This window comes from Bufo bufo, chromosome 2 (assembly GCF_905171765.1).
Source record: "Bufo bufo chromosome 2, aBufBuf1.1, whole genome shotgun sequence".
NCBI classification, from domain to species: domain Eukaryota; kingdom Metazoa; phylum Chordata; class Amphibia; order Anura; family Bufonidae; genus Bufo; species Bufo bufo.
This window is the reverse complement of record NC_053390.1, coordinates 776,951,149-776,966,384: the sequence shown is the minus strand read 5'-3', so window position 1 is coordinate 776,966,384 and position 15,236 is coordinate 776,951,149. Positions and strand designations below refer to the sequence as shown.

Below are 15,236 nucleotides of genomic sequence, written 5' to 3'. Positions count from 1 at the left end.
ATTGGCTTGTTTGCCCATAGTAACCAATCAGATTCCACCTTTTATGGAGCTCTGAAAAATGAAATGCGTAAACTGGCTGCTATGGGCATCTAAGCCAGTTTGATAAATCTCCCCCAATAAGTGTACTTGCTGTGGCTTCCATTTTGCTTAACCCCTAATCGGTGGGTGTCTGACTTCCGGCACCACCGCCAATCAGCTGTTTGAAGAGGTGACGGCACTCAGTTGAGCGGCACGGCCTCTTCCTAGGCCAGTGACATCACGTTTATTGGTCGTATGAGCTACTTGTAGCTCAGTCTTATTCAGGTAAATGGACCTGAGCTGCAATACCAACAACAGCCACTATACAATGTAGGGCGCTGTGGTTCATATGCTTTGAGGAGGCATTGGTGAGGGTGTCGGGAGTCAGACCCCCATCGATCTGATATTGATGACCTATCCTGAGTATAAATCATGAATACCAAATCCCAGATAACCCCTTTAAATTTAGTATGGAGAATGTAATAAAATCCCCCATTTTGGCCACAGTGCTAGATCTTGGACAGAAACCTCCAGCACGCCAACTGTTGTGAAACTACAACTCCCAGCATGCACACTTGCACAACTGTTCACTAAACTCCCTTAGAAGCCAACAGAGCATACTGGGAGTTGTAGTTTCACAACAGCTGGGGTAACAAAGGTTGCTGACCCCTGGTCTGGAATGTTATGTTATCTATGGCAGGGGTCTCCAAACCCCGGCCCGCGGGCCAGAACCGGCCCGCTTGTGCGTTCGATCCGGCCCGCCCGCAGCTGGCAGGTTGCAGGAACCAAATCCGCACAACCGCCCATGCTGTCACGCTTGTGTTGTGTGTTCGATTCCGCGCCCGCCCGCAGCTGACAGGTTGCAGGAACGAAAGCCGCACAACCGCCCATGCTGTCACGCTGTGCTTTTTGATTGGCTGCTGGGACCGCCGATGTCCCGGCAACCAGTGACGTCACAGGTGCGGCACCTCCCCTCTTCCCGCCCGCTGTTTGAAATAACAAATCCACGTGTGTAGCAGCGGGCGGGAGTCGGGACTCAGGAGTCCAAGAAGAAAAAAAAAAGAAGAGGAGCAGAAGCCGGCTACAGCGGAGGCAAGTGTTGCACAACGCTAATGGGGAACGCTGACATTGCTGTGCTGCGCTGATGGGGACACAAGCTGCTGAGGACACATACTGATGGGGACATTGCTGTTCTGATGGGACATTGCTGGGGACACCGCTGATGGGGACATGGGTATCCCCATCAGCGGTGACCCATCATCGGTTTCCACATCAGCACAGCGGCGTCCCCATCAGCAATGATGGGGACGCTGCTAATGTGGAAACTGCTGATGTGAACATTGCTGTGCTGATGGGGACATTGCTGAGGACACCGCTGATTGGCACACTGCTGATGGGGACAAAGGTGTCCCCATCAATGGTGTCCCCATCAGTACAGCAATGTCCCCATCAGCGTCCCCATTCTGATGGGGACATTGCTGTTCTGATGGGGACACCACTGATAGGGACACGGGTGTCCCCATCAACCGCGTCCCCAAAGGCAGTGTCCCCATCAGTGGTGTCCCCATCAGCTGCTAATGGGGACTCCGCTGATGGGGACATTGCTGTTCTGATGGGGACATCATTAATGGGGACATTGCTGTGCTGATGCTGACATTGCTGTTCTGATGGGGACATTGCTGTGCTGATGGGGACACCGCTGATGGGGACATTGCTGTGCTGATGGGGACACCGCTGATGGGGACATTGCTGTGCTGATGGGGACAACGCTGATAGGGACACGGGTGTCCCCATCAATGGTGTCCCCATCAGTGGTGTCCCCATCAGCACAGCAATGTCCCCAACAGCAGCGTCCCCATCAGTGGTGTCCCCATCAGCACAGCAATGTCCCCAACAGCAGCGTCCCCATCAGTGGGTGTCCCCATGATGGGAATATTGTTTTTCTGATGGGAATATTGTTTTTTTGATGGGAATATTTTTTTTTTTATGGGAATATTGCTTTTCTGATGGGGACATTGCTGTTCTGATTTGGCCATTGCTGTTCTGATGGGGACACCGCTGATAGGGACACGGGTGTCCCCATCAATGGTGTCCCCATCAGCCGCGTCCCCAACAGCAGTGTCCCCATCAGTGGTGGCCCCTATCAGCTGCTAATGGGGACTCCGCTGATGGGGACATTGCTGTTCTGATGGGGACATCGTTGATGGGGACATTGCTGTGCTTAAGGGTGACACGGCTGATGGGGACATTGCTGTGCTGATGCTGACATTGCTGTGCTGATGCTGACATTGCTGTGCTGATGGGGACATTGCTGTGCTGATGGGGACATTGCTGTGCTGATGCTGACATTGCTGTGCTGATGGGGACATTGCTGTGCTGATGCTGACATTGCTGTGCTGATGCTGACATTGCTGTGCTGATGCTGACATTGCTGTGCTGATGCTGACATTGCTCTGCTGATGGGGACATTGTTGTGCTGATGCTGACATTGCTGTGCTGATGGGGACATTGCTGTGCTGATGGGGACATTGCTGTGCTGATGGGGACATTGCTGTGCTGATGGGGACATTGCTGTGCTGATGGGGACATTGCTGTGCTGATGGGGACATTGCTGTGCTGATGGGGACATTTTTGTGCTGATGGGGACACCGCTGATAGGGACACGGGTGTCTTTGCGTTGTTTTGCTAAAGTTTTTTCTCTTTTGTTCTCAGTCATATCATGCTGATTACAAAAACGATCCATGTAAAATATATACATTTAATTTAATACATAACTGATTTTTTTTTCCGGCCCCCGAATACTTGTAAAATCTTCAATGTGGCCCTCCTGTTGAAAAGTTTGGAGACCCCTGATCTATGGCATTCTTCACCAGACATAATCCAGTATGCTCCAAGAACTCTACTACTCCTAGCATTGGCCGCAATACATTCTAACTTCTAAATATGGAACGGGTCGCACCACTCGGTTGTTCATATGAATGATAATTAAGCAATGTTTCGACCCTCCTAGGTCTTTTTCAAGTGCTTAAAAAGGTCCCAGGAGGGTCGCAATGTTGCTGTTCGTACTCGCCCACTAGGTTTCTGTTACTATGATTTTTTTTTTATGGCCTCTTTTAGCAATAGGGGGTTGTCCAGCATTTAAAAAACATGACTTTCTTCCTAAAAAAGCGCCACACCTGTCCATAGGTTGTGTGCGGTATTACAGCTCAGCCCATTCCCTTCAATTGGTCCAAGTTACAATACCAGACATAACCCATGGGCAGATGTGACACTGTTTTAGTAAGGGCTCTTTCACACATGCGAATGCCGTGCGTGGTATCCGCTGCGTGAATGACAGCCAAGCCCCATTCCGGACAGCAGAGACACGGAGCAGTAACATGATTGATAATGCTCCGTGCCTCTCTGTGATCTTTTTACTACAAAATCACAGTGAGATAAAGTTGTCACCGTGATTACGTAGTAAAAGATCACAGAGAGGCACGGAGCATTATCAGTCATGTTACTGCTCCGTGTCTCTGCTGTCCGGAGCGGGACTTGGCTCTCATTCACGCTGCGGATGACACGCACGGCATCCGCTCGTGTGAAACATCCCTAAGAAAGTCATGTGTTTCTAAATCTGGACAACCCTTTTAATTCTTAAAGAGGCCGTATAAAATCATAGTTAGACCTCATCTACACGGCTGCATGTGTTTTGTGGTCTGCAAACTCTGCGGATCTGCAAAACATGGCCCCTTTAAAATTAATGGGTCCGCATCTGGGGACCGAAAATACGGTCGTGTGCATGAGGCCTAAGAAAAACCTAGTGGCTGAGTCGCCTTAATTCCACCCTGTATCCTGTAGGACATTTGTAATATTGACCTTTCTTACAGAATCTGCGGAATGAAGAGCAGGTTGCGGTAATCCAGGCGGGAACTGTTCTGTCCCTGTGTGAAAAGGTACCAAGCCTTCATTGTACAATCCCCACTGCTTATTCCATTCATAGAATACAGGCTGCCAAAAAATTGTGCTTTGCAGGGAAACAGTGAGTGAATTAGATTTTTCCAAATGACGCAGGTCACTTATATGTGGTTTAAAGGGAACCTGTCACCAGGAAAATGCTGGCAGCTGGTTATAGAGCAGGAGGAGCTGAAGGATAGCAATCAGTCACTGATGACTCCGCCCACTGGACTCCTAACCATAGAAAGAAGAGAGATTCAAATGGATGAATTATAAGTTATACTGAATCTTCGCCCATAAAACTATATATCAATGTGCTCTGCTCTTCCTGGTCTAGAACATGCTGCCTGCAGATCAGGTTGCATGTTTAACATGAGATATTCCCTTTGATATAGAAGATGGAACTTGATGGCCTTGGTTGAAGATTCAGAATTACAATTTTCACCCAAGATACACGATGATGACTATAACACCTGCCATGTGAAGCACTGGTCTCTCTGTCGTTCATAATGAGACTGCAGCTTGTTCTCAGAGATCTGGTTCAACCGCTAATTAGAGATTAGCATTGAACGAGCCGGTCTGACAATTTCTAAGATCGGTCTTTTATCTCTTGGTTGCTTAGCGCCTCTCAATCAACTACCTCCGTGCTGAGCATTCACATACATTACATATGATGGGACTGAGCAGGACTTCTTAATGTTACTCATTTATATATTAATGCTTTAACCTCCAAAATACCGCCAAGTAGGGTAGGTCCCTGGAAACCTAACCAAACCTTTCTTGTGAAAATCCGGTCCTCTAATAAAAAAAAAAAATGCTTCTTTTTATTTCTATGCAAATAAGGGCTCGTTCACATTTTGGTCCGCATCCAAACTGCATTTTTTTTGCGGCTCGTGTGCGGACCCATTCACTTCCTTGGGGCTGCAAAAGATGTGGACAGCACTCCGCGTGCTGTCCGCATCCGTTGCTCCGTTCCATGGCCCCGCAAAAATTATGAGGCATGTCCTATTCATGTCCGTTTTGCGGACAAGAATAGGCCTCCTGTTCCGTTCCGCAAATCGCTTCAGGCACACGGGCGGCATCCGTGTTTTGCGGACCACAAAACACGGCACGGTCGTGTGAACAAGCCCTAAAGTTAATGGTGCACTATGGGCGGCGGCGCTCAGTTCAGTGCACCAGCTCTGACTAGGTCTGCATTTTCAGGGACTGTCAATCAAACAAGAGAGGGAGGCATCATGGTGGAGCGATTGTGCATCAAATTGGTTCTGCCCCATGGTGCACCGAAAATCCTACTTGCATTTCTCAAAATTAGAGGACTGGATTTCCACGTGAAAAGTGTGGTTATGTTTCGGAGCGCCTACCCTACACGGTAGTACGCTTACTTTGAAACCAATTTTAGAGGTGACAGTCTCCCGTTAATATAAATGATGATTTAGCCAAGAGCTGAAACTATTTGACAAGACCTATCTATATGGCCTGCTGAGCTGTTCCATACAGAAAAAAATTATAATTTTTTAAAATATGGGAGCCTATGGGCATCCATTGGAGGTTTACATTAAGAATTCCTCCCGCTCTATACCTCCGACATATTACCACAAGATGGAAGAGAAATATTTTTCACGAGTCATGTATCTTCTTCTCATGGGACCAATTATAGATGATGGTGAGATGTGACCATGTAGGGCCAGCACCTGACTGTGTCTCCCCATAGTGACAGGTTATCCCCACCCGATGCCCGCTATATCACCATATATACAGATTAAATTCACAAGGACTTTGGATGTTATCTTTGTGTTTGCAGTGGCTGAAACAGATCGAGGTGACTGAAGCCGCCCTGACCCAGAAAATGATAGATCTGGAAAATGAGAAGGTAAGATTGCGAGTAAGTGGAGTTTTTGTAAAATACTTCAAGTCACCTGCTATTTCTTCATTCTCCACAACCATGAATCTTCCATTCTTGACATGTTTCAGGCAGAAATTAGATGTTTAATCAGTTTGTCATGGTAAAGAACTGGCAAATAAGATATTAGTAGGACATTGTGGCATCTTGGTCCACAACATGCTGGTTGCTTGATCTGATAAGACATCATAGGCAGGTTGACTACAATATTTGTAGAATTGGTGCAGGTAGTCTTCAGGTGGGACTGGAAACTCATTCATCATCATTTCTTGAAAAGCTTATCTTGTAGAGCTTCCTTTATCCACATGGGAGATGTTCTGTTGCGTAATGTCAAGTTTGAAGAACGCTCAATATTTTGGATCTCCTTGACTTGTATGGTCTTACGCCCACCAATTCTTTTCTTTTTTTAGTTTTTATTGTTTTTTTTATTTATTTATTAGGAACTGTTCAGCAAACAGAAGGGCTACTTAGAAGAAGAACTTGATTACCGCAAGCAAGCACTTGATCAAGCACATATGGTAGGCGTTAAGTATGAACCTGATCACATTGTAGACGAATAATTCATTTTGAATATTTGATAGTTCTTGTGATAACAGGTGGTTCCTGCTTGGGTTTCTTTTTAAATCCCTATCTGCGACATTGAGGATGTTTCACTAGGATATATCATCTATATGAGATAGTTGTGGGTCTGGAACCTGGTCTTACCTCCAGAACGGGACCCAAAGTAAACAGAAAGCACCCCCCCCCTCTCCATTCACCACTATGGGAGTTCGAAAAATAGCCGAGCATTGGCTAGGCCATTTCCTGAAATCCTGTAGAGGTGAATGGTGAAGTGGTCATGCTTGTGTTGCCCTCGCTCAGCTATTTTTGGAATTCCCATAGTGATGAACGGAGATCACGTTGTGCATGTGCAGTGTGCTCTCCTTCACTTCTAACTTCACATCTAGACAAGAGTAGGTCAGAGAGGTGGGACCTGCACCTATCTGACATTGATGGCATATCCTAGCGATGTCCCAGATGGTCCAACTCGTTTATGTAGCCAGGAAAGTCCACACATGAAGGATTTCACGCCTTCTACATTCAAAGGTGTGACACCCACAGCAAAAATCTGCCTCAAAACTTGACATGCCCCTGATTTTGCCTTTAGTCCTGCAGGTCAATTTCCAAGTGGAAAATGTGAAAAATCTCATCCACTTGCATGCTACTGTTAATCCGCAGGTAAAATCTGCAGCAATTCCGTCGCATTTTCTCCAGGGGAAATAAATAGAAAGTTGCCATATATTGTGCAGGCCTTGGTTTTCTTATCTAAACCCCTTTTTAGCCCATGTACCTATGGGACGTCTAAGATACCTTATTAACACTATAATTTCCAGATGACTTCAGACTATCCTACAGAAATTTGTGATGCAATGCAAAACAGGCGTTTTCTGGCATTGCACTTCGGTTACAACGTGACGAGACTATCTGTTTATGTATGTATTAGGCCTCATGCACACGACAGTATTTTTTCACGGTCCGCAAAACTGGGTTCCGTTGGTCCGTGATTGTTTTTTTGTCCGTGGGTCTTCCTTGATTTTTGGAGAATCCACGGACATGAAAACAAAGTCGTTTTGGTGTCCGCCTGGCCATGCGGAGCCAAACGGATCCGTCCTGATTTACAATGCAAGTCAATGTGGACGGATCCGTTTGACGTTGACACAATATGGTGCAATTGCAAACGGATCCGTCCCCCATTGACTTTCAATGCAAAGTCAGGAGTTAATATACCATAGGATCAGAGTTTTCTCCAATCCGATGGTATATTTTAACTTGAAGCGTCCCCATCACCATGGGAACGCCTCTATGTTAGAATATACCATCGGATTTGAGTTACATCGTGAAAACTCATATCCGACAGTATATTCTAACACAGAGGCGTTCCCATGGTGATGGGGACGCTTCAAGTTAGAATATACTACGAACTGTGTACAAGACTGCCCCCTGCTGCCTGGCAGCACCCGATCTCTTACAGGGGGCTGTGATCAGCACAATTAACCCCTCAGGTGCCGCACCCCCCCCCTCCCTCCCCAGTTTGAATATCATTGGTGGCCAGTGTGCGTCCCCCCCCCTCCCTCTATTGTATTAATATCATTGGTGGCCCGTGCGCCCCCCCCCCCCGGGCCCCCCTCTCTCCCTCTATTGTATTATCATTGGTGGCCAGTGTGCGCCCCCCCCCCCCGATCATTGGTGGCAGCGGAGAGTTCCGATCGGAGTCCCAGTTTAATCGCTGGGGCTCCGATCGGTAACCATGGCAACCAGGACGCTACTGCAGTCCTGGTTGCCATGGTTACTTAGCAATATTAGAAGCATCATACTTACCTGCTGCACTGTCTGTGACCGGCCGGGAGCTCCTCCTACTGGTAAGTGACAGATCATTAAGCAATGCGCCGCACAGACCTGTCACTTACCAGTAGGAGGAGCTTCCGGCCGGTCACAGACAGCGCAGCAGGTAAGTATGATGCTTCTAATATTGCTAAGTAACCATGGCAACCAGGACTGCAGTAGCGTCCTGGTTGCCATGGTTACCGATCGGAGCCCCAGCGATTAAACTGGGACTCCGATCGGAACTCTCCGCTGCCACCAATGATCGGGGGGGAAGGGGAGGCCGCACACTGGCCACCATTGATAATACAATAGAGGGAGGGAGAGGGGGCCGGGGGGGGGCCGCACACTGGCCACCAATGATAATACAATAGAGGGAAGGAGGGGGGCCGGGGGGGGGGCACACTGGCCACCAATGATAATACAATAGAGGGAGGCCGGGGGGGCGCACACTGGCTAACAATGATAATACACAATAGAGGGAGGGGGGAGCGCACACTGGCCACCAATGATAATACAATAGAGGGAGGGAGGGGGGGCCGGGGGGGCGCACACTGGCCACCAATGATAATACAATAGAGGGAGGGAGGGGGGGCCGGGGGGGGCGCACACTGGCTACCAATGATAATACAATAGAGGGAGGGAGGGGGGGGGCACACTGGCCACCAATGATAATACAATAGAGGGAGGGAGGGGGGGGGGGCGCACACTGGCTACCAATGATAATACAATAGAGGGAGGGGGGGGCGCACACTGGCTACCAATGATAATACAATAGAGGGAGGGAGGGGGGCGCACACTGGCCACCAATGATAATGCAATAGAGGGAGGGAGGGGGGCCGCACACTGGCTACCAATGATAATACAATAGATGGAGCGAGGGGGGCCGGGGGGGGGGGGGCGCACACTGGCCACCAATGATAATACAATAGAGGGGGGGCGGGGGGGCGCACACTGGCCACCAATGATATTCAAACTGGGGAGGGAGGGGGGTCTGCCCCCTGCTGCCTGGCAGCCCCTGATCTCTTACAGGGGGCTATGATACGCACAATTAACCCCTTCAGGTGCGGCACCTGAGGGGTTAATTGTGCGGATCACAGCCCCCTGTAAGAGATCAGGGGCTGCCAGGCAGCAGGGGGTAGTCATGTACACAGTTCGTAGGATATTCTAACTAGAAGCGTCCCCATCACTATGGGAACGCCTCTGTGTTAGAATATACTGTCGGATATGAGTTTCACGATCTAACTCAAATCCGATGGTATATTCTAACATAGAGGCGTTCCCATGGTGATGGGGACGCTTCAAGTTAAAATATACGATCGGATTGGAGAAAACTCCGATCCTATGGTATATTAACTCCTGACTTTACATTGAAAGTCAATGGGGGACGGATCCGTTTGCAATTGCACCATATTGTGTCAACGTCAAACGGATCCGTCCCCATTGACTTGCATTGTAATTCAGGACGGATCCGTTTGGCTCCGCATGGCCAGGTGGACACCAAAACGACTTTTTTTTCATGTCCGTGGATCCTCCAAAAATCAAGGAAGACCCAGAGACGAAAAAACGGTCACGGATCACAGACCAACGGAACCCCGTTTTGCGGACCGTGAAAAAATACTGTCGTATGCATGAGGCCTTAGTGGCACATTGCTATACTCTTATTTGCTTCTCGACATCTTTTGTATCCCCCTGAACACACAACTGCTGGTGAACGTTGTGACTTGCGCTAGAAAATCCAGGAGCTGGAGGCCACACTCTATAATGCTTTGCAGCATGAGCCTGGGAGTAGAGTCAGCGAATGTTTGAATGAGGCTCAGAGGGAAGACCTGAGGGCGGCCGTGGAAAAACTACGAAGGCAGATCCTACGGCAAAGCCGAGAGTTTGATAGTCAGATCCTGCACGAACGCATGGAGCTCTTACATCAGGCACAACAGGTACGTGAAAACAGCATATTCATCGTTTATTCTAAATGTAATTCATACAGAGTATCACTATTGGGAGAAATAGGGTGGATGAGCCCTGGGGCAATGTCTAGGGCTAAAACGTAATAAGACTCTCGCAACCCTTCCATCTAGTCAATGGGAAACAGAGAGTTCCCAGGCCATAGGGACCAAGTAAAAAACTTTACAGCTATTTATGAGATCCAACATGCCTTTTCCTATACAACCTAATACTGTAGCTACTGTCAGCTACACCCCTGTTAAATCGATGGGTGTTTTTAAAATTGTATGCAGCCAAAAATCAACATTCAACGTTATACAAGTGGAAATAAAGTCAGATTACTCCCAAGCCACAGCCAAGTTTATTCTTTAGGCCTCATGCAGATGGCTATATTTTTGCTCCGCATGCTGTCCACATTTTTTGCAGCTAACACACTGACTCCTTCATCTCTATGGAGCCATAAACACATCCATGTTTTTTGCAGATCCATGTGGATGTTCCGCAAATGACGGTATAGACCTTGTCCTATAGTATATCTCTATCGCGGACCAGCATAGTCATTGGACGCAGTCGTGTAAATGAATCCTTGAAGGGGTTGTCTCACTTCAGCAAGCCACTTACTAATGTATTGTGATTGTCCATATTGCTTTCTCTGCTGGCTTGATTAATTTTTCCATCATATTTTACACTGCTCGTTTCCATGGTTACAACTAGAGATGAGCGAATTGAATCCCACGAAGTAGAATCCGATCCGAATTTCAGGATAAATTCGATTCGCCTTGAAGCCAAATTTCCTCATGCTTCGTGTTAGCGAATCGATTTAACTTGAAATAGTGTAAAAAACAAAAAAAATCATACTTACCTCCTCCATTTGTTTGCGACGGGCCGCCAGCCGCCATCTCGATTGAAGATCTCGGCCGAAATCCTGTGCGCTGTGACGACATAATCTTGCGCCGCGTGAGATTTCGCTCCAGGTCTTCAAGCAAGATGGCGACGGCCGGCCCGTCGTGAGCAAATGGAAGCGGTAAGTTTGATATTCATTTTTTGTTCAATGTTAATTTCGCACTGTTTTTACACTCAGGTGCCGCGATCATGTATGAATGCGGCATCTAAGGGGCACAATGACGGGGGGGCGGCGCTATCGCCGCTCCCTGTCATTGTACCCAATGCTTAAAAAAAAATGCGCTTCCTGACTAAGTAATTCGTCATGAAGCGAATTCTTTTGTAAAATTCGGCGAATCAGCCAAATCGAACTTTTCGTAGATTCGCTCATCTCTAGTTACGGCCACCCTGAAATCTATCGGTGGTGGTCATGCTTGTACACTAAAGGAAAAAGCACCAGCCTATGTGCACTTCTACGGTCCTGCCACCAAGAGGTCAGTGACTTTTTCTATAGCACGGCCACCGCTGATGGATTGCAGACAAGAATAGGACAAGCTCTATCACGCATTGTGCTGTCCGCATCTTTTGCGGCCCCATTGAAATGAACGGGTTTGCACCCGTTCTGCAAAATTGCGGAACGGATGTGGACCCATTCATGCGGTTGTCTGAATGAGCCCTAAATGAGAGGTTTTTTTTCTATGCCATCCCCTTAGCTGATAAAGCGGGCGTACACCTAATATAGCTATCCGTGTCCACTTTCCCACCCACTTTAAAAAAGTGACCGAGTCATGTAAAAATCATAGCAAAGCACACTTTTTTGTGCAAAAAAAAAAAAAGTGCAACCTTTTTCCTCCCTAATTCTGGGAATGTTAAATTCTGCCTATGAATTCATACCTCTGCATCCCTATAGAAGGAGATAAATTCCAATTTCCATCTATGGTAATTTGCGTCCTAGAAAGGTTTCCTCCCCATATAATTATGTGAATTTCCTTTGGTAGAAATAAATTCAGCCCACCTCACCCATATATCTGTATACAGTAGAAGCTTTTGAATGTAAGAATATAGAATTGAAGGGCGATGGCATGTTCCTTACCAGGTTCCTGATATGTACTTTCATCCTGTTCGGTCATCTAGAGACCTAATGGTACCTGGCATGCTATATATACCGACAGACAGAATAATCGGCTTAGCAAGTCTGCCCTCGTCCTGCACCATTTAAGTGTTTTAAACTTTGCCTGGAGGAGGAATATCCCATCAGTGAGCTCATAGATAAATGTCGGCGTTGTGCATGCTGGATGCTGTTACCGAGGACTGCGGCACAAATCTGTGGAAGTCACCAGACGATGAGAAAAGGTGCAGATTATGCTTCAGCCATTTCTCATAGTCTAAGGCCTATTGCACACGACCGTATAGCTTTTTCAGTGTTTTGCAGTCCGTTTTTCACTGATCCGTTGTTCCGTTTTTTGTTTCCGTTTTTGTTCTGTTTTTCCGTATGGCGTATACAGTAATTACATAGATAAAATTGGGCTGGGCATAACATTTTCCATAGATGGTTCAGCAAAAAACGGAACGGAAATGGAAGACATACGGATGCATTTCCGTATGTGTTCCGTTTTTTTTGCGGACCCATTGACTTGAATGGAGCCACGGAACGAGATTTGCGGGCAATAATAGGACATGTTCTATGTTAAAATGGAACGGAAAAACGGAAATACGGAAACGGAATGCATACGGAGTACATTCCTTTTTTTTTGCGGAACCATTGAAATGAATGGTTCCGTATACGGAACGCAAAAAACGGCCAGTAAACGGGAAAAGAAAACGGCCGTGTGCTGGAGGCCTAAGGCAGGGATGGGCAACCTGCGGCTCTCCAGCTGTTGTAAAACTACAATTCCCACCATGCCCTTTTTTTAGCACGGATGCAAGCTCTATTTTGTCCCTCCATCACGCCCATTATAGTCTATGGGTCAGTGAAAACCCATAGACTAGCACGGATCATCAAGAAGAGATTGTTTGAAAATTATTTTTCAGCTGTTCAGTGTCGGTGAAACACGGATGCAACACGGGCAGCAAAAAAACGGACACACGGACCCAACACGGATCCTTCACGGATGCATCACTGACCATCTGCTTTGAGCACGGACAGGGACGTGTAAATGAGGCTTTAAGCCTGTATTACATTGCCCGATTTTTCGACAGATAAGCACAAACAAGCCTTCGCATGAAAAGCTCGTTAGCGATCATCTGGCAGTGTAATACTGCTGCCGATTAAAAAATTAGTGGTGTCTAATAACCATTTGCCGTCAGCAAACCACTATACAGCATAGGGACGAGCAATGCCATAGCAATCGCTTCTCCCCATGCTGCGGAGGAGATCGCTGCCTGTAATAGTAGCGGTCTCCTCCACTAGCGAGCAGGCGATTGCCGGGAGGGAACACTTGCCTCCTGACAATCTTCTGCCACATTCGGCTGTGTAATACAGCCTTAGGAGACTGAGGTAACAGGAGGCAGACTCATCCCGTCACTTCTTGCCATTGTCATAGGATTAGCACTTACTGTAGGAGCAGGTTACAAATAGCATTACCCACCAGATAATGCCTCTTATCCAGCAAGAGACGCAGAGCCGGCTTCGTTCACATCACCGTTCAGCCTTTGCGTTCTCCTGCTCCATTTAGGAGCAGGAAACGGAAAGGACGGATTCTGCACATAACTGAGCCGAACGAAGCCTACGGACCCCATAGACTATAATGGGGTCCGGTATGTTTCCGCTCAGATGATGATTTTGGAGCGGAGACAAAAGTTGTGCATGCAGGACTTTTGTCTCCCCTTCAAAATCATCTGAGCGGAAACATACTGGACCCCATTATAGTCTATGGGGTCCGTAGGCTCCGTTCGGCGCTGAATCCGTCCTGAACGGTGATGTGAACGAAGCCTAAGGAGGAAAATGAGGAGCTGCCGTTGGAATACTTTTCATTTCCACATTTATTTGTATTAAGATGGAGAGTAGTTTTCGTGAATAATTTGTATAGAACATTTTGTCTGTAAATAGCCTCGTGTAGCTGGGTACAGGGGTCTAGAAGACAAAGAGGGGCCCTGTCTCCTAGTGCGTAGATACTGTATGAGCAGCCCGCATCATGGGCCTCATGTAGTTTAGATACAGCGGGTGACGATACAACGCACAGAATGGAATCTATATACCAGCATCAGGGGACATTACTGGGATGAGGTAAAAATGGTGAGGACTACAAATTTCAGCATGTCCAGACTAATATTATGGGATATCCGAGGAATGGAGGGTAGTATAAGAGGAGAGACCTACAACTCACAGCTGTTATCATGGGATATCAGAGTACAGTTCAGAGAGGGAGTATAAGAGGAGAGGACTACAACTTCCAAGGTTGCTCAGGCTCACCACTTCTGCACTGCTTAACTCTGCCCCCTCCTGCACTGATTACATGACGGTGACATCATCACGGGTTCTTACCACTTCTCTCCATTACTGAACTCCGCCCCCTCCTGCACTGATCATATGACGGTGACATCATCATGGGTTCTTACCACTTCTCTCCATTACTGAACTCCGCCCCCTCCTGCATTGATTACATGACGGTGACATCATCACGGGTTCTTACCACTTCTCTCCATTACTGAACTCCGCCCCCTCCTGCACTGATCATATGACGGTGACATCATCATGGGTTCTTACCACTTCTCTCCATTACTGAACTCCGCCCCCTCCTGCATTGATTACATGACGGTGACATCATCACGGGTTCTTACCACTTCTCTCCATTACTGAACTCCGCCCCCTCCTGCACTGATCATATGACGGTGACATCATCATGGGTTCTTACCACTTCTCTCCATTACTGAACTCCGCCCCCTCCTGCATTGATTACATGACGGTGACATCATCACGGGTTCTTACCACTTCTCTCCATTACTGAACTCCGCCCCCTCCTGCACTGATCATATGACGGTGACATCATCATGGGTTCTTACCACTTCTCTCCATTACTGAACTCCGCCCCCTCCTGCATTGATTACATGACGGTGACATCATCACGGGTTCTTACCACTTCTCTCCATTACTGAACTCCGCCCCCTCCTGCACTGATTACATGACGGTGACATCATCACGGGTTCTTACCACTTCTCTCCATTACTGAACTCCGCCCCCTCCTGTTCTGATCAC

The 15,236-nt window shown here is 47.5% G+C and overlaps 1 protein-coding gene across 1 annotated transcript in view; it reads left to right on the top strand.

Moving 5' to 3' along the window:
- JAKMIP1 (janus kinase and microtubule interacting protein 1) overlaps positions 1-15,236 on the top strand; it is a 128,824-nt gene that overhangs the window by 104,241 nt on the left and 9,347 nt on the right. Inside the window, 4 exon segments of the mRNA XM_040419114.1 lie at positions 3,888-3,953; positions 5,756-5,824; positions 6,295-6,372; positions 9,949-10,152. Of these exon segments, the coding sequence (XP_040275048.1) occupies positions 3,888-3,953; positions 5,756-5,824; positions 6,295-6,372; positions 9,949-10,152 (417 nt within the window).